The sequence below is a fragment of the Urtica dioica genome, chromosome 7 (genome assembly GCF_054948205.1).
Source record: "Urtica dioica subsp. dioica isolate 48M chromosome 7, U.dioica_male_clone48M_v1_H2, whole genome shotgun sequence".
Lineage (NCBI taxonomy): Eukaryota > Viridiplantae > Streptophyta > Magnoliopsida > Rosales > Urticaceae > Urtica > Urtica dioica.
This window is the reverse complement of record NC_142762.1, coordinates 30244240-30264528: the sequence shown is the minus strand read 5'-3', so window position 1 is coordinate 30264528 and position 20289 is coordinate 30244240. Positions and strand designations below refer to the sequence as shown.

Sequence of the window (20289 nt, the reverse complement as noted above, 5' to 3'; positions counted from 1 at the left end):
CATGATCCAGAAAAATCAATTCTCCGGAGCCCCGAATGAATATCCGAATGAGCACATCTCTAATTTCAACAAGTTGTGCGGGACGTTCCAAATCCACAACATCAACGCGAACGTCATCCGACTCCGATTGTTCCCATTTTCTCTCTGTGACCGGGCAAAAGCATGGCTCAATTCACTTCCCCCCGATTCCATCGCCACATGGGAGGGGCTGTGCAACACCTTCCTCGCTAAGTTCTTCCCGTTCGAGAAGACGGGCCGCCTAAGAAACATCATTCATAGCTTCGCGCAAATGGACGTTGAGTTCCTCCACGAAGCATGGGCACGCTTCAAGGAGATGGTCCGAAAATGTCCTAACCACGGGGTCACGTTGCCGGTCCAACTTCAAACGTTCTACTACGGACTCCTCAACTCGACGTAGACCTTAGTTAACACCGCCGCGGGAGGCACGGTGCTAACTAAGACGCCATCAGAATTTCAAGCTCTCCTTTAAGAATTAGCACGATCCAACGATCAATGCCCGATAGAGAGGAGAATCATGAAGGCCGGCCCCGCCACTGCTCAAGCCGCGATGACCACGATTGATCCGGAGACAATGCAATAGATGACAATAGAGATGGAAAACCTCCGAAATGAGATGTGGGAGATGAAAGAGATGAAAGCCCCGGTGAACTCCACTCAAATGACTTGGGAGCCGTGCTTCTGGTGTCAAGGGAGTCACTTCACCGACGATTGCCCGCACGCGAATGATGGCCATGCAGAAAATGCGAATTACGTGGGGAATTACAACCGGCCCACATTCCAAAACTCCAACAACTACAACACCGGAGCAAGGAACAACCACCCCAACTTCGCATGGAGGACGCAACAACAAGAATTCCTACAGAATCGACCACCGGGGGTTCCACACCAACATCAACAACAGGTGGGAGGCAAGAATCATCCGCAACATCAAGTCCAGCCCGCACCAAAGTCGAGCATAGAGGAGCTCTTGGCCTACTTCATCACCGAGTCTCAAACAAGAATGACGAATCAAGAGGCACAAATCCGGAATCTCGAGACGACGGTGGGGCAACTAGCAAGGGACTTTCATGCACGACCTCAGGGCGCTCTACCAAGCAACACCGAAGTCAACCTAAGAGATCAATGTAATTCCATCACACTGAGAATCGGGCTTGAACTCAAAAGCGCCGACAAGGGGAAAGAGAAAGAGGAGGGCAGACCATCTTCCTCAACGGTCACGACTCCGTCGATCACGCCTCCCCCGCCTTCTGCCACAATCAAGCCGGTGCCGGTGTCATTCCCGCAAAGATTGAAGAATGTGAAGCCCGACAAGCAATATAGCAAGTTCATGGAGCTCTTCAAGCAACTTCGCATCAACATCGCCTTCGCCGATGTCATCGAGCAAATGCCCGCCTACGTGAAATTCCTAAAGAACATCATCACGCACAAGTGCAAGATCGAAGATTGTAGCACCATCACACTTTCGGAGGAATGTAGTGCTATAATACAACAAAAGCTCCCACCAAAGCTCAAAGATCCGGGAAGCTTCACCGTCCCGTGCGCGATTGGCGAGTTCTCCTGCGACAAGGCACTCTGTGACTTGGGGGTAAGCATCAATCTCATGCCCTACTCCATTTTCCGACGGCTAGGAATCGGTGAAGTGAAGCCCATACGAGTGACACTTCAAATGGCAGACAGGTCGATCAAGCACCCCTGAGGCATCATTGAGGACATACTCGTGAAGGTCGACAAGTTCATCTTCCCCGTCGACTTCGTGGTACTTGACATGGAGGAAGACCGTGACATTCCCATCATCCTGGAAAGACCGTTCCTAGCCACCGGAGGAGCCTTGATCGACGTGCAAAAAGGCGATCTGATATTGAAGGTCAATGACGAAGAGGTCACTTTCAACGTCATCAAAGCAATGAAGTACCCAAAGGCGAGCGACGACATATTCCGAATAGATGTATGCGAGACAGCCGTCCACGATCACTCCTTCCACTCGGAGGAGCCCCTCGAGGTATGCCACTTAAACGACTCTGATTTCACTAATGCGTTTATCACATGTGCAGTCCTAGAATATGCAAATCACACGAATGGTTTTGAGGCAAACACGAGAAGATACTTTGAGGAGCTCGGGGAAACCAAAAGATGAGCCAAACCATCGATAAAGGAGCCACCGGAGATCGAACTCAAGGAACTGCCCGTACATCTCCGCTACGCATTCCTAGGCAAAACGAAGACACTGCCCGTCATCATCTCCACACAACTCAGCGCCGAGGAAGAAGACAAGTTGTTGCGAGTGTTGCGGAGTCATATGCCCGCAATAGGATGGACCATTTCCGACATCAAGGGAATAAATCCATCCTATTGCGAGCACCGCATCCTCATGGAAGACAACTCTCGGCCGTCCGTGGAGCACCAAAGGCGACTGAATCCAGCCATGAAGGAGGTAGTGCGCAAGGAGATCTTGAAGTGGCTTGACGCGGAGGTGATCTACCCAATCTCCGATAGTGCCTGGATGAGCCCGGTTCAATGCGTCCCGAAGAAATTAGGCATCACGGTGATCAAGAACGACAACAACAAACTTATCTCAACACGCACCGTCACGAGATTGAGATACCACGTCGGTTGAAAGTCTTCGTGTTCCAAAAACGGATCAATCAATATTCTCCTAATTGATATTATTTTATCCTATTTCGGTGTTCAATATATATATATAAATATATATATATATATACTTATATATATATATTAGTTGATTAATACATTAGTCACGTTAGTTGAATCGTGTGATATACTTATACTTTCTACATATGCCTAAGTTGCCATATATATTATATATGCATAAATTCAGAGTAATTTCTACATATGTTGCTCAGCCTGTAGGCCAACCTGATCTAGCAGTTCTAGTTACCACCTTACTTCATCGTATCGAAGCTCAAGAAGCCAAGATACACGAGTTGAGGAACCAGCTTCATCAGGAAAATGAAGAGGTTGAAGAAGGGGGAACAACCGCCACCGCCAGCCCATGTTCCAATGCATACGGCGGCACAAGTTGTTCCTCGGGGTATATATACCTCCAATTGGTCAAGTAAATGTTATTGTTGACCTATTCAAGAGGTTTAGGAAAACCCCAAAACTTAGTCATCAAAGAAATATAATTTTGGTGAAATGTGAATTTCCTATTTAAGATATAAGTCTAAGTATTATGTATACTTTGCTTTTTATTTATTTATTTGGGTGATATGCTTAAAGTTTTTTTTTTTTTTTTGTAAATTAAAGCTATGTTACTTAAAATTTATGATTAAATAGCTATACATATATGTACATATATTAGTTTATTAATACATTAGTCACGTTAGTTGAATCGTGTGATATATTTATACTTTCTACATATGTCTACGTTGCCATATATATTATATATGTATATATTCACAGTAATTTCTATTTTTACTTTATAGACATATATATATATATATATATATATATATATATATACCCATGTATTTATATCACTTTATTGGGTGGACTTTATTTACTATTTTGTTTATATATATATATATATATATATATATATATATATATATATATATATATATATATATACATAATTATGTTTGAGTGGAGAAGGAAATGTCCACCGTATCAAATATAAAAGAGCAGTATCAAATATAAAAGACCAAAGTTACGTGACCATTTTTACAACGGAGATTTTGGAAATCAATTCTTTTTCATTAATTGTTATTTCATTATGGCCAATTAAGATACGAATTTCCTTGCAGTTTTCTTGGCAAATCAATATTACATTGATTCAAACTTTTTTTCACGCTTAAGCATTCTCCCTCATTCTTTGACGTTGTGAGAATCCTCCTCTCTCCTTTAGACTCTTTATGTTCTCTTCCATTTTCTGATCCCCGTCAAAACTCAAAGAAAAACCTAGCCACCATACTATAACTTCCACCACCCATTTCCGAAGGCCTTAGGACTTTTTTCGGCAACGTTTTCACAACTCTCAAGGTATTTTCAAAAATATTAATCTTTCACCGTTTTCGGTATTTTTTTCAGTGATTATTTTTATTTCTAAAGATTTTAAAGGTAATCACGCTTTGATTTCTTCAAAATTCAGAGCACAAGGAAAACGTGTTTGTTTTAAATAGCTGCGAATTTTACCCTGAGACAATATTTTTATACACGAATATTTTAGATGTTATTGATACATGTTTAAAATTTCATGATTTTTGGATAAACCGTTTTTATTCTAAAAATCTTTTACCATCGGTACGTAGAACTTTTTTTTTCATGATCCCAACAGCGTGATTTGGTTTTTAATAAAATAGCTACAAAACGAATTTTTATTTGAAATTTTTATACCAAAATATTCAAGACGTTTATATTTCAAAAATTTTGGACGAACCGTGTTTTTTTTTCTAAAAATCAATTACGGTCAGTACGCAGACTTTTTATTTCTATTTCAAACAGCATGTTTTGTAATTTGTTTAAAATACTTGCAAAACTTATTTTGGCATGAAATTTTTATACGAGACACATATATGTGTTATTGTTATATATAAAAATAATTAGGAGTTTTCTGTTAACGAAAGTATTTTTGTCAATATTTATTTTGACAAGTGCGCAGACCTGACCCGTTTTCTCTAAAACTCAATTTTTAGACAATATATGTTTAAATTATATTTTGTCATATTAGAATCAGATTTTGGCACTGCCACTGAAGAAGAAAATGTTTAAACTTTTATTTCCTATTCTCTGGAATATTTCCAGAAATTTTTCTCGAAAATTATTTTTCTTGCCGAAATCTTCGGGCGAAGGGCATTTTCGTCTTTTACTACTGAGTATCATCTTTGTGTTTTCCCAGAAACCTGGATATGTTCAGAATTGATAATTAAGACCTAATTGTCATTCTTTCGTTTAGGTCCCGAGCAAAATACTTTTTCCGATCGTTCGATAGTTTAAAGTCGCATGTTCCCGAAACAAGGTGAGAATAATCTCACGACAATACGGATTAGTTTAAAATCAATTACGATGATTGTGTGATCTGAATTGGTTAATATGTGTTATATGATTGATTGTGTGATATTTTTACATACGTCTATGTGTTATTGAGTGAATTATGATTATTATGTTATGTCTTGTTATGATGAACTTATTATGTATGAGTTTAGTACAGCTTGGGCATAACATATTCTAATTATTAGCATGCTTTATTAATGTTTATGTCATATGTCATCTTTGTATGGAACGCAAATAATCAAGTGATAAGATAAGTAAGAGAGTGGTACCGCCTCGAACTACAGAGGTATTAAGAGAATTCTCTCGAGCCGACCTATGGGCTCATAAAGGGAGTTTTCTCATACGATATGTTTATTAGATGGTGCGAACTATGGGAGGTCGCAGCCCCGTAGTTCGTTTCCAAAGTGTACACTGAAATTGGTACGACTACTCTAGGGGCACTCCCAATAAAATACGATAAGACGTATGATACGAAAGACCATGACACTATTAGAATTTAAAAGACTAATAACCTGATCACTCACTGAGCGTTAGCTCATATTATGTGCATTCGTCCGTATTGTAGGTAAGCAACAAATGAACAAGTGAGGTGGATCAGCGGCGTTTGATGGCTAAGGGGTTGGGTTCTGGTTCCATTCGCTTATTTAAAAGACTTCCGCTACGAAATTTTCTTAACTCTCGGTTTGAGATTTTTATGTTTAAGATACTTTTCTACTTTAATTAGTTTTGCAAAACTGAAGTTGAATTTTTATGGTTTTATTTCCGTTGAATATTCCGACAATCTACTTTAGTTTGGAATTCCGAATTAAGTATTTCTCTTATTTTCATCAAATGTTTTTGTAAGATTTCAAATGATGGTTATTTTCAAAGTTGTTTTATTCTAAAGTCTAAACTTTATAAATAAATGAAATGATGTTTAAAAAAATTATCCACTATTTTTTTTCTAAGTAAAAGAATTAAGCTTAGTATGGCGGTTCGAAAAGCCGGGTCGTCACATCACCACCAGACGTATCAGTTCCCCTGAGTAGGTTGTTTATACCGAACACGGTTACCAATTCTGTGTGTCCTTTATTGCTTTCTGTTTGATTGATTGTTTAATTTTCGATTTAATTAATCCTGCTAAAATCAATCAGTTGTTCAACATGTAGTTCCACCGACATAGTTCAACAACCTTCTCTGTATACGTTAAGTAATTTCATATATATATATATATATATATATATATATATATATATATATATATTATATTTATAGTGGCGGAGCTTGAAATTCCAGGTAGGGCGTAAATTTATAAAAAAAAAAAAAAATCAGGATGGTTAAATATATAAAAGAAAAAACAAATCATAAAAATTTAAGATAAAAATATTAAAATTGATAAATAAAATTAAGGATAAAATTTATAATTTTCAAAAAGTTTAAGGGGCATTCACTCTCAGCGTCTTCTATTGGCCCCGTCATATATATGTGTGTGCGCGCGCGTGCGTGTAGCTTATTTTTACTGGTTTTTGATGAAATTAGTGGTCGTATGTGCTAATCTTTTAATGAATGCATGAATTTTCAAAAAATTAAATTAAATTAAAAAAATTTAAGAAGAAAATAAGATTAGTATGAAACTTTATGACCCACATTTCCTTTAGGATGGCGGTTCATGCCAACAGCATTTCGTATACATATGTTATTTGCCCTTCAATATATTTCAAAGGTTAAAGAGGAGTTTTTAACTCATTAGTCTAGGGTCTTTGACTCCATTCATTTTAAAAGTAGATTGTAGAGTTAAAGCACTGGTTGACATCCACCCACCATGATTCTCAATAAATTCAAGAAAACTCAATAGCTACCAATTTTCTTTTGTAACCCTCAAGCTCAGCAGTCAGAAAATCATAAATAACTCAACGGTGCACAACTTGGCAACAACAGTATTTAAATCCAATAACGGCACGCCACGTGGAAGAGAAGAAAGTATTCAGAACTGGCGAACATAACATATGGACCGATCGAAAAGAGAGAACGTAACATGTGTATAAATAGAATAGAAGTGTTGGGACTCGGATATCAAGGACCAAAGTATATATCTCATGATATATCGTGACTTGAATTCTTACAAAATCCTTAATTGTTTATCTTCGTATACGCAGATCTGAAATATATATATAGTTTTTTTTTTTTTTTTTTTGGTGAAGTGAGAAAAATATGGGGAGTAGTGTTGAAGTTGAAATGATAGAAAATGGGTCTTGCGAATCTGGTTTGGCTTCTGCAATCAAAGATGGAAAGGACCATTTACTAGACGACGATGGCAGACCCAAAAGAACTGGTGAGCCTTCTCTCTCCCTCTCACTATATCTATATGTATGTATATGTACATACGCACACATGTATATATATATATATATAACACGTATATATATTCTTTCGTTCATGAAATTGTGTAGAAGGCGTATGTACTCTGAAGAGAAGAATTAAGCTGAACATTCACTTTCTTAATCTGTTAAAAAAAAGTTTGTAGTTTTGAGTTCAGAAACGTGCAACCTTATATAATAATATATATATATATATATATATATATATATATATATATATATATATATATATATTACCAAAATACCTGTGTATTTAAAATTTTCAAAATCACCCATTCCGGTTTTTTTTTTTTTTTTTGCATGGTTAAAAATTGTCAGGTACAGTTTTACTTTGATAATTGTTATTAAAAACACATGCGAAAAAAATTTGTTTGCTATGTATTACAAATTTACATTAATACATGTACTTGATAATATTTTCGTTTGTTAATAATTTACTTTACTCTAAGGTTAATTCCATTTATTTTTTGCTGTTTACGTTGACTACTCATTTGTTGTATTGTCTATAACTCTCTCTAAGAAATAAATCTCAAATGCAAAAGTGAAAACAAATTCAAAACGTGTTGTAGACTTAATGATTATCCCACCAAAAAAAGACTCCACTACAGCTTCTTGGAATTTGAACGTACGTATTGCTACTTTATTTAGTTTGAGAAATTATTTCATCAATAGTTCGTATATTTTCAACTGAAACAATATTATCTATAGTATTGATTCTATTTCTCAAAACAAAAATGGCTGTTGCTAACCTAATAAATTACTTTTTTTTTACTATAAATGAGATATATTAAATGGTTTTTTTTTTGGATCAATTAAATGGCTCGTTCTATTTTTGCTTTCTTGACGCTTTTATATTCTTTCTTTCTTTCGAGTATTTCCCTTTTTTGTAAAATGGCTGAACTCTTACTTAAACTTAAAACCCACTATTCATACATTTTTTTAATGTCTTCCGACTTAAGTTAAAATATTAATTTCAAGTATAGTGGGACATATAATGAATTTCCTGCCCTACTTGAGAGGACAATGATGGTTTTGTTGAAACTCGAAAGCATTGAAAAAGAATATATATGAGTAATTGTTATTTTCTCACACAAAGAGGAAAACTAACCTTTCTATGAAAAAACAAAAAAAACAACAACAACTTAACACTCTTACACACATTAAAAAAAATTCCAAATGTATCGTGTGTTTATAAATAAATAAATAAAGTATTGTGCGTGGGATTATCTCCTCACTACACGCGAGTAGGCCTCGTCCAATGTTCTACGACTAAAAATATAATAGAAACATTAGGGCTACATAAAAGATTGAGTTAATAACGACAAAAGTACTTAAAGCTTTTTCAAAACGATATTTATATATCTATAAAAAAGAAATTTTTGCTGTAAAAATATCTGATGTTATGATTTTGTAGTGCCATTAGTACTTTGGGCGTTAAGTTAAACAGAACTACACGTAGGGATCCGGTGCACTGAATTAATATTAAACAGAATTGCAGACGTCATTCATGATTGAGCGCCAATCGCGTGTCTGTGTGTGTTGAACATCTTCATCTTCGTTCAATTCTTCCTCAGCGTACTCTTTTTCTTGCAGACGAAACTGTTCGCCATCGTTGTCACTGTCGCCCCCTTGTTATTGTTCTGACATCTTCTTCTTCAATCGAGTAGGGTTTCTAATTTCTGATTTTAGAAAATTAGGGTTTCGAATGGGGTTTTTTGAATTTGGGAATTGTCGATGTTTTTCTTTGAGTTTGGGAATTTGTGAATATCAGTATAATTAATAATACCAAAAATTATGAAATATTAATAAATAATAACGAAAATAATTAAAACCAACATATATTAAAAGCTTTACATCCTGGCCGTTCAATTTAAATTTAACGCCCAAAGTACTAACGGCGCTACGAAATCATAACATCAGGTACTTTTGCCGCAGTAAAAAAATTTAAATATATAAGTATTGTTTAAAAAAAAATTAAGTACTTTTGCCGCTTTTAATTTAGAAACTACAAGCTTTGTTAGAAAATGACGAACACTCATAATTCACGTAATGTTCTTTTCGTTTTTTTCATTTTTTAAAATGCTAATTCACATAATGTCATGGATAAAATTCCATGTTATTCACCGTATATGTCCCCGTCAAAATTGTTAAAAATGAAGGTATCACTCTTTTATAATTTTTTGCTTATGCCTCTCCTTAAGAAAATCTTGGCTCCGTAGCTTTGAGGAAGCATTTTGTTTTTCTTCAACTCTTACTACGCATTAATAATTCAAACATATCTATTTTTTTATATATCACTCGTTTCAACCTTTCGTTTATTTAGCAATTCAAGTTCTTATGTATAATATATTCACGACTGGTATCAATTATTTTTAGTGATAAATTACATAAGACATCATGTATTGTGAGACGTCAAATAATTCAGTATGTATTTTATAAATTATATTGACTGGACCCAGAGTATGTTGAATTTGGAAATATAATTTTTTTTTACGTAATAGGGGCGGCCACCTTGAATCTAGGAGGGGTAAATTAATCTCCCTGAACTTTTAGAAATTGCAATTGTTACCTTTAAATTTTTAACATTTTTTATATTTTAGCTCAAATTTATATGATTTTTTTAAAATTTGCTACCTCAATTTTTTTTTTTTTTCAAAGTTGCCCCCATTGACTTGAGTTTCTGAGAGGGTAATTCTTGCCAAAGTATGGAATACATCTTTATTACAAAAGTGGATGACTTTTAATTAAATACGTATTGGAGATTTTATTTTACTTAATTAATCCGTTGATATTCGAAAGGCGACATTACTTAAGTATTGGCTTTGGTGGCTAGCTTAAGATTCTAGGTTACCACGCTTTACCATCTAAATCAAAAGATTATATCGATCTATGATGTCGTGATATTCTTGAGATGATTATTCATAGAATATAATATGTGTCATTATTGATCTTCTATACCTAGAAGCTACAAATAACTAAGCTCCTCACAATTAGATTCGGCCGTTTGATATAATGATATATTCGTAAGAATATATAATGACAAAACAATAATATTTGTGTGCTTATATAGTTATCATGGGGGAATTGTTTTATACTAAATTCTAGAGCTTGACTGATATTCGACATAAAACTTGCTAATAATCATCAACTTACTTTTAAAGTTGAAAGCTTCGGAATAGTTCAAAAGCATTAATCTCTAGTGGATATATTCTTCTTTTATTTTTTTTTCCTTGAGAGATATATTCTACTACTTGAGTGCTGTTTCACAGAATTTTTGTGACGAGGACAAGCTAATTGTTAATTCTTCGAGCAAATACAAAGTTCCAAACTAACAATTTCTCATTTCGTTCATAGCTCTCAATTACAATTCATAAAACCTTTATATATATTTTTTTAACTAACTAACTCCTTAAGAATATTCTAGAATACTAATTAATTGGGCCTTCGACAAGCCCAATTCTTCATGAATCCCGAGCTAAGCTAACGTATCACTGATGGTATGTGATAAGAATTTAAGCCACTTTGCAGCGCGAATCTATAGAAAGTGCGGGGAATAGAAAAGAAGTTTTATTTTCGTATCTACAAATTCAGATTAGAAACGTTTTTTTTTTAGGTTTCAGATAGTGCTTTGCAACTAGTCATTGTGTATACTACGTGTGTGCAGTGACGGAGCCAGAAAAGCCCATCAGGGGGGGCTAATTTGAAAAAAAAAATTCAGGGGGGCTTGATTGTAAAGAATTTATAAAAATTGGGCCAAAAGTATAAATTTTCAAGAAAAAATGTGCTAAAAGTGCAAAAAAAAAAAATTGAGGGGGGGCTTAAGCCCCCCCTGAGCCTATGCTGGCTCCGTCACTACGTGTGTCTGTGTCAATTATGGCTATTTGTAAAAAATAAATAAATAAATTATATAAAGACTACGAAAAAAAAATCATAGTACTTCACTAAAAATAAAGAAAAAATTAGTCACGTAACTTATAAGCATATATGTTTTTTTTTTAATCAATATAAGCATATATGTTTAAATTGAAAGGATTAACTCGGGTATAAACAAAATAAAATCGACAAATATGTTAATCATGGCTATTTGATTAGAAAGTATGAAAAGTTGACTATTATGCAAAATTCATTAGAAAGTGATATTTAATATATACTATTTTGTTTCACTCTTTTTTGTTAAGCCACCTTAACATGACAAAAAACAATTGACCCAATTAATTTTATTTATTTAATTTATCAGTTAAACGTAGAACTTTGTAAGAATTACAATACAATTAATTACATCTTAATATACAAATATTAAATTCATCAAAAAAAATTTAAAAATTCCAACTTGATCACTGTCACTGATCATATATATACCTATAAATATAGGAACCCTGTGGACGGCGTGTTCGCACATAATAACGGCGGCGATAGGGGCGGGAGTTTTGTCTCTGGCTTGGGCAATGTCGCAGCTCGGGTGGATAGCCGGGGTCTCAATCCTCCTATTTTTCTCGGCCGTCGCTCTCTACACTTCCAATCTCTTGGCTGATTGCTACCGAACCCCGAACCCTGTCTCTGGAAACCGAAACTACTCCTACATGGAAGCCGTCCGAGCCATCATGGGTATTTTTTTTTTTTTTTTTTGGAAATTCGGGTTATATTATTTCTCATTTTTGTATGCATTTTTTTTTATCGATAATTTCAAGAAACGTTTCTTGAAACTGTTTTTACATTGCATGTTGAGAGTTCAAAAAAGTTTTAATAACTTCTCTTTTGTGGGAGCAATAATCAGGTGAAACAATGTGCATGATCTGTGGATGGATACAGTATGGCAACCTTACGTCCTTTGTGATCGGTTACACAATTACCACGGCCAAGAGCTTAGTGTGAGTTTCCAAACTCATTAGTTGGTCACTGCATCTTGTTTTCTGTATTCGTTGATGAAAGAAACTAACTAGTGTTTTGTTTATTTTGTTAAATTAGGTATTTATCAGAATTTACTAAAATAGATATTTAAGATATCTAGGTATTTTCAACTTATCTAATATTGACCCTAGATAGTAATAATAATAATAATAATTAAAATTGAGATTTTTTGTAAAATTATTTTCAGTTAACATATATAAATAAAAGGGATAAGTACCATTTATAGATTATAAATTGGCATATTTATCCATAACTTTACCTCTGTAAATTATAAATTATGATCGGTAAAAATTAATATAAGTATTTAAATCATTCTGAAATATTCGGTATCGATATTTTAATACTTAAGATATCTTTGACAATTACAAAAAATTATCCAAAACTCAAATATTTATATATTTAGTACTAAATTTGGTCACGAATCTGTTGATTATGTGACAATGATACTAGATGTGTCAATATTTGAGTTTTGATTAATTTTTTATAAGTGACATGTAATTAATATTATTGTTGTCGATTTCCCAAAATACTTCGTAATTGTAATGCCACTCAAATTAAGCTATTGAGGGTTCAGTTAAAATTCATTATTTAATCATGTACCTTTTTTGTTTTTGATAAATAATCATTGTACTAAGAAAAAAAAAAGGTATTGTGTGTTGATATTTGTATATTTATCAGAGCAATACAAAAGTCAAACTGCCACCGAAAAAGAGGTCCAAACGCAGCATGCAAATTCTCCAGCAACCCACACATGATTGGGTTAGGAATTGTTGAGATATTTTTGTCACAAATCCCAAACTTCCACAAACTCTCTTGGCTCTCCGCCGTGGCTGCCATCATGTCCTTTGCCTATTCCTCGATCGGAATCGGACTCTCCATTCACAAGATTGTCAAAGGTAATCAGTTCTAATTCATCTCATAATATATGTATATCATTAATAGCTAGGGATAGAGCTAAATTAATTAAAGGAGGACTAATATGCAAGAAAATTTCCAAAGAGGCTGATTAATAAATTTTGACGATAAAATAAAAGTAATTTTAAACCTACATGTATATAAAAATAAAAATAAAAATTGAGGGGGTTTGAAAATTGAGCAGGAGGTGGAGGAAAGACATCAGTGAGTGGGTTGATAGGAAGTGAAAATGAGTTGGGGCTCTCTCATTCTGACCAAGTTTGGAGAATGTTTACTGCGGCCGGTGATATTGCTTTTGCTTGCACATATGCCCAAGTTTTGTTTGACATCCAAGTAAGTTTGTTTTCTATTTTTTATACAAGTAATTTGAAGCTTCTATGATCCAGTAAATTATTTGTATACATGCAACAATAGTGCATTATTCTATAATTCTTGTATTCTTCTAAGTATGGGTAAATTATTTAGGTATATGTTGGGAACCCAAAAATTACAAGAAAATCTGAAAAATTTGAAAGAAAATAAAGATGGAAGAGAAACTAGAATTCAATGTTATATATGAAAACTATGGAAAATATGAAGAAAACAGGATGTGATAGTGTAAAAATAGACATAAATGAATGTGAACCCTCACAAATAAAAATTTGGATGGAATTCATTTAAAAAAAACTTCCTCTTATTTTCACACTAATTTTCGTTTAATTCAATTTATTTCTCAATCCAAACAATTAAAGGATTCCATTTTCCCTTTCATTTATTTTTCAAGTTCTAAAAATATGGGTTCGTTAGATAATGTGTGAACATGAGCTAATATATGCACAAAACTATGGTTTTGTTTAGCAATTTCTCCTCTCTTTTTTTAGATAAAAATTAATGGATATGTTTTCTATGTCACTTAAGGACCATCGCCATTAATTTTTTTTAATATAGATATTAATAATTAGCAAATAAGGTGAAAAAAAAATTACTTACTAGCACAAATATCTATTCTTTTTGTTTTAAGGATACTTTGAAATCATCTCCGTCGGAAAACAAAGTCATGAAGAAAGCAAGTACGATAGGGGTTTCAGTGATGACTGTATTTTTTATGATGTGTGGATGCTTCGGCTACGCCGCATTTGGAGTCAATTCACCGGAGAATTTATTAGCTGGTTTCGGGTTTCAAGAGACCTCATGGGTCATTGACATGGCCAACTTCTTCATTGTAGTTCACTTAGTTGGAGCATATCAGGTTAAATTCTCAATTTTGATTCCACTAATTTTCTCTAGCTAAAAATTTGAACAATCTAACATGTCTGTATCTTTGATTCGACAAAATAAAATGGTATTTTTGTGTAATCGTATGTATCAAGTTAAACTTCCTTTTAATAAAGGATGTCGTAGTCATTTAGCCAGTTTCAAACTTTATTTTAAGGAACTGACCAATTATTTATTTTGGTAAATTAACTATTTACAAAAAATAACGTATATTTACCAAAAATAACATATGAAAATGCTAGATTTTTCTTTAATAAAAGGTAGAAATTTTTAAAATATCTAGAGTGTTTAAATTATAGGTGCCCTCTAAATTTTCGTCCAAAAACAAAAAGAACCCAATAATAACATAAAATCTCTCTATGTAAACACAATTCTGCTGGAGTAAAATAGAAATTTCCCCAACACTTTTGCATCTAATTTTTTTTTTTTTTTACACAGGTACTAATTCAGCCGGTTTACCGGGTAGTCGAATCGTGGGCCGGAAATAAGTGGCCGAAATCGGGTTTCATAACGAAAGAGCACTCCGTGGCCAAAAACCTCTTCACTATAAACTTGTTCAGGTTAAGTTGGAGAACAGTATTTGTGATAATAGCCACTGTGGTTGCCTTGGCATTGCCTTTCTTCACAGACATGATTGCCCTTATGGGGGCAATTGGGTATTGGCCCATTGTGGTGTATTTCCCAGTTGAAATGCATTTGGCCCAAAATAAAATTCCAAAGAAGTCCTTCAAATGGGTTGGGCTTCAACTCCTGAGCCTCATTTGCTTCCTCATCTCTGTTGCTGCTGCGTCTGGTGCCATCCAAGGACTCCACAAGAACCTCCACACTTATGAGCCTTTCCAGACTAAAGATTGATGATATTGTTCTAAGGATATCATTATGTAAGTTTGAAAGAGACTGAAATAACAAATGGTGTAGTGGGACTCAATATCTCTCAACCATGTTAATGTTGTTACCAAAGTAATAAAAGCGTTTCTTTCAATGTGGACATTGTTTTTCAATTACAAAATGTTTGTTGAATTATTAAAATCAAATTTACCTAAACTCAAATGTTTAAATCGTCCGACAACCAATTTTCCAAATGAGACCTAAGTCAATTATTTGAAAACTACTTTTTTTTTATCTTTTGTTACTAATAGGCCGACAAGTTTTTTTTTTTTTTTTAAGATTTAAAAGAAAAATTCATTTCAAATACATCATTGAAGAAATATCTTTTAAGTACAAACTTCAGAGACAATCGCTACTTGTGTCCGACCGTCCCACACAACATCAATATATTATCACATAACGAAAAGATTATAAATCTTTTTTAATTATAACATTATAATATATATATATATATATATATATATATATATATATATATAGTGGCGGATCCGGACTTGGAAAGAGGGGGGGCCAAAATTCAGTGCAGGCTGAAAAATAAAATCAAATCAAATAAATTTTAAGCTCGAAAATTTTTGGTTGGGGAGGGGCCAGGCCACTTGAGCCTTCCACCTGAGTCCGTCACTATATATATATATATATATATATATATATATATATATATATATATATATATATATATATATATATATATCAATTTAAATTATATGTTTATTTATCTATACTCTCAAATTTCACTTTTCCAATTTGTTCTTAAGAGCTATCGTTGATCATATCAAAATAATGAATTACTGGTAATAATTGTACAAGTGAATATTTTCATTTATAAAGGTTTGTCTTATATATTTCTTAATTTATGGAAAATTATATAAATTAGTCATTTGAAATTAATTTATTAGTAAAATAATCAATATTTCAAATTTTCAACAAAATAGTCAAAGTTGTATTGTAAAAAAAAAAACATTATCACTAAAAAATTTGAAAATTTATATAAGTAATTTTTCACTTTAAAAATTTTTCATCACAAAGTAAAAAAATAATTTAAATTTAATACTTACAAATTTTAATTATTTCACAAATTTTAGGCAAACTATTAAGTGGAATTTGCTGCTGAAGTCACAACAACAGCACATTATTTCATTTGTATCACAAATGAGTCTAAATTGCATTCGTGTCTTTATTTTGCATATTTGTCACCTATACAATGTCTTAATTACCCTTGCCACTGAAACACACAGTTAAATCTCTCCCTCTCATCGCCGCGAGATCTTTCACACAAACACACATATAACTTTTCTCTATCATAATTTTCACAAACATTTGGTGCGCAATGGTGGATCGAAGAAGATGAGCCGATCGTGCCTGGGAGCGGTGGTGATGGCGGCTCTGGCGGCGTCGATGGTGGTCCTTCCGTTGGTGTTGCCGCCGCTTCCTCGCCGCCATCGATGCTTCTCTTCTTCCCCGTCGGAAAACAATCACTCCTTCGTCCTCTTCTTCCCCGATTCCTTCTCGATCTGGCTCCCGAGCCTCGCCGTCGACCACAGCCCCGACGGCCTCGCGTTCTCGTCGCCGTCGCCGGTGGTCTCCGCCGGAACCAGCCTCTTCCTCGCCGACGACGACGATCGAAGAATCTTCAAGCTCCCGATTCCTTCTCGATCTGCTTCCCGAGCCTCACCGTCGACCACAGCCCCGACGACCTCGCGTTCTTGTCGTTGTCGCTGGTGGTCTCCGCCGGAACCAGCTTCTTCCTTGCCGACGACGAACTCACAATTGCAGCCTTCGCCGGAGTTCGGGATCGCGGAGATTCTCCGGATCCGGTGGTGGTGCTCGCCGGAGCAGGCGATTTGGCTAACAGAGAAGCCATGGATGAATCGGCGGAGTGGAGACTCAGGTTCAACGAGGAAGCTGAGAAAGCTCGTTGGTGAGCGGGCGAGCTCAATCAGGTAACAATGGCTTTGTACTAGGGTTCTTCATCGTCAATTTGTGCTTCTGTTTGTGTTAATGCTTATGTTTGTATCGTGAAATGGATTGATTATAATTTGCGAAGAACCGATTTTCGTTTCTGATCTTTGTTGAAATGTGCAATTGAATTTCTGATAAATCAAGTCTGAGACTGTTGTATTATCTAGGAATTTTCGATAAACTGTGAATATTCGTTTGTTGTGTTAAATTTTTCACTGTGAGTATACGTTTGTTATTATAAAGATTAACTGCGAGTATACATTTTGCTGGGAATGTGTTTTGGTGATATATTTTATGAATGTATTTTGCAGAACATGGAGATATGTGCATATTATTTTAGGATGAAATCTGTATATCATCAATGCTTTCAGTTGCGTGTTACAATGACCGATATTATGTTTGATGTAAACTTCTCGAAGTATTGTGATGAAAACGTACCTCAAAGTTCTAATTTTCTTGTTGAGATTGAGTCCTATCATATCTCATGAATGTTATAAAAGGTTTGTATTTGGTTATATATATTTTATTATATATTTAGTATAGTTTCTATTGGTTATTGCATAAATATAATTTTTTTATTTTTAACAGGACAAATTATATCAAACACACAGAATTGGGAAGATGTGGATTTGATTCTTATTCCCCTCAAGATTTCAATTGATGGAGCATATAGGTTTTTCCATTGGTCTCTGTTTTCCATATAGTCAGTAAGTGGCAAGATAATAGTTTTTTATTCATCTATTGGTCGTGAGAACAATAATTTGATGAAAAAGTGTGATATGTATTGTAGACAGATGCCTAAACTTCTCTCTAAGATAAAAAAATCAGAATAAGAAGTCAGTTGTCCTAAATGTGTTCAAGCCATATGACTTGGTTTTTGCTGATACACCCAAACGAATAAATTAGTAAGTTGTTTTCATTCTTTATTTTTTCATTGTAACTTAAATTTCTTTTTTGTATGTTTAGTAATTAATTATATTCTGAATTTTATCATTGTTAGTTTACTCATTAATTACTGTAATATTTTTCTTGTTTTTTGTCTTTCAGTTTTGATTCAGGTATCTGTGTTGTTGGATTTGCCGATTTACTTATTTCAAATCGTCCTATTATGCAAATCGAGGAAATAGGCATCAATAATCTCTAGTTGAAATACATCACTCAGCTTTGGAAACACGCCATGGATGGAAGTTATAGAGATCAAGAATTTGAGAACATTTGTCGATCTGGAATTTGAAGTTCAAGATTTGTAGTAATATTTGTATTTAGTATTAGATTTTATATCACTAACTGAAATGGTTTTTCTATTTTATTCATTAGATTCTGTTAATTATCATAATATTTTATGAAGAACTATTTACAAATATGTTTTGTAAAAAAGGATAAGGATTTCAGTATGGTACAATTCTAGTTTCTTAAATGTTGATTTGACTTTATTTGTTTGTGTAAATAATTAAGTGTGGATCCCCCCTAATTTTTATTAATTTGTTTTGTTCAGATGCTTGATTGATGTTCATATCTATTACTTTAAATTATGTGTATTTTGTTTTGTTAGTCCCCTTCAAACTGTTTGAAATTTGTTCTTTAATTCTAATTTTTGGTGTATAAATAAATCTATATTAGACTACTTTATTTTTATGTAATTTGATACGTGAGTATACTTCGGTTATGAAAATATTTCATTGAGTCTACTTTGTTCAGATGCTTGATTGGCATTCATATCTATTTCTTTAAAATGTGTATATATATTTTGTGTTGTTAGTCCACTTCAAACTGTTTGAAATTTGTTCATTGAGTCTACGTTATAGTGTTTAAATAAATCTATATTAGTCCCTTATGAATTTTTCTGTAATTTGACACGTGAGTCTACTTTAATTATGAAAATATTCCATTGAGTCTACTTTGTTTAGATGCTTGATTGACATTAATATCTATTACTTTAAAATATATATATTTTGTGTTGTTAGTCCACTTCAAACTGTTTGAAATTTGTTTCTTGAGTCTACTTTTTGGTGTTTATATAAATCTACATTCGTCCCTTATGAATTTTTATGTAGTTTGATACGTGAATCTACTTTGATTATGAAAATATTACATTGAGTCTACTTTGTTCAGATTCTTGATTGGCATTCATATCTATTAGTTTAAAACATATATATTTTGTGTTGTTAATCCACTTCAAACAATATGAAATTTGTTCCCTGAGTCTACTTTTTGGTGTTTAAATAAATCTATATTGGTCCCTTATGAATTTTTATGTAATTTGATACGTGAGTCTACTTTGGTTAAGAAAATATTTCATTGAGTCTACCTTTTGGTGTTTAAATAAATCTATATTGGTCCCTTATGAATTTTTATGTAATTTGATACGTGAGTCTACTTTGGTTAAGAAAATATTTCATTGAGTCTACCTTATTCAGATGCTTGATTGACATTCATATCTATAAGTTTACTTTGGTTATGAAAAAATACCGTTTTGTCTACATTGATCATATGTCCAAAATCTAGCCAGAACTCCTAGCATAATACTTTTCATGCAAAATATATAATCAACATTCAGCTATAGTCCATCAAATTGTTCACAAAAAGAAGAAAGAGAAATGAGTACATATAAACTTGATAATTCACCAAAAACTTGAGAATTCAACCATTCCCAATTTAAAAAAATTAGTTCTCAATTTAGAATTCACCAAAAAAATACATAATCATCCACAAGTCAATTTGCTGAAAGTCAAATTACAAAATCAAATATTCTTTTGTCAATTTTCTTTACTCTTTTTGCTGAAAGTTGGAGCATTCTTGCAACTTACCTTGTTGTGTCATGTTCCTCCACAATTTCCACAAGTCAACCTCGCCCGAAAATTCTTCACATCTGTATTGAAATATAAGTTGCATCTTTATTATTTTTTTATTTTTATAATAAATTAGACAAATATTTTAAATTATGTTCATCAGTAAACCAAGACTTATAACATGAGTA

At 33.5% G+C, this 20289-nt stretch overlaps 2 protein-coding genes and 1 non-coding gene across 3 annotated transcripts; 2 read left to right on the top strand and 1 right to left on the bottom strand.

The window, feature by feature from the left end:
• Window positions 1–256: 256 nt before the first annotated feature.
• LOC149390745 (small nucleolar RNA R71) lies at window positions 257–363 on the bottom strand. Its single transcript, XR_016300418.1, has one exon. It is a non-coding gene; the product is annotated as a small nucleolar RNA R71 (small nucleolar RNA).
• Window positions 364–601: 238 nt separating this feature from the next.
• LOC149390744 (uncharacterized) lies at window positions 602–1717 on the top strand. Its single transcript, XM_089619848.1, has one exon. The coding sequence runs from the start codon at window positions 602–604 to the stop codon at window positions 1715–1717; it is 1116 nt and encodes a 371-aa protein (XP_089475974.1).
• A 5319-nt stretch (window positions 1718–7036) lies between these two features.
• On the top strand, window positions 7037–15447 carry LOC149390743 (amino acid permease 8-like). The gene is made up of 7 exons (XM_089618546.1): window positions 7037–7342; window positions 11760–11993; window positions 12163–12256; window positions 12975–13192; window positions 13396–13544; window positions 14212–14439; window positions 14904–15447. The coding sequence occupies exons 1-7, from the start codon at window positions 7222–7224 to the stop codon at window positions 15318–15320; spliced, it is 1461 nt and encodes a 486-aa protein (XP_089474672.1). The 5' UTR covers window positions 7037–7221; the 3' UTR covers window positions 15321–15447.
• The last annotated feature ends 4842 nt before the right edge of the window (window positions 15448–20289 follow it).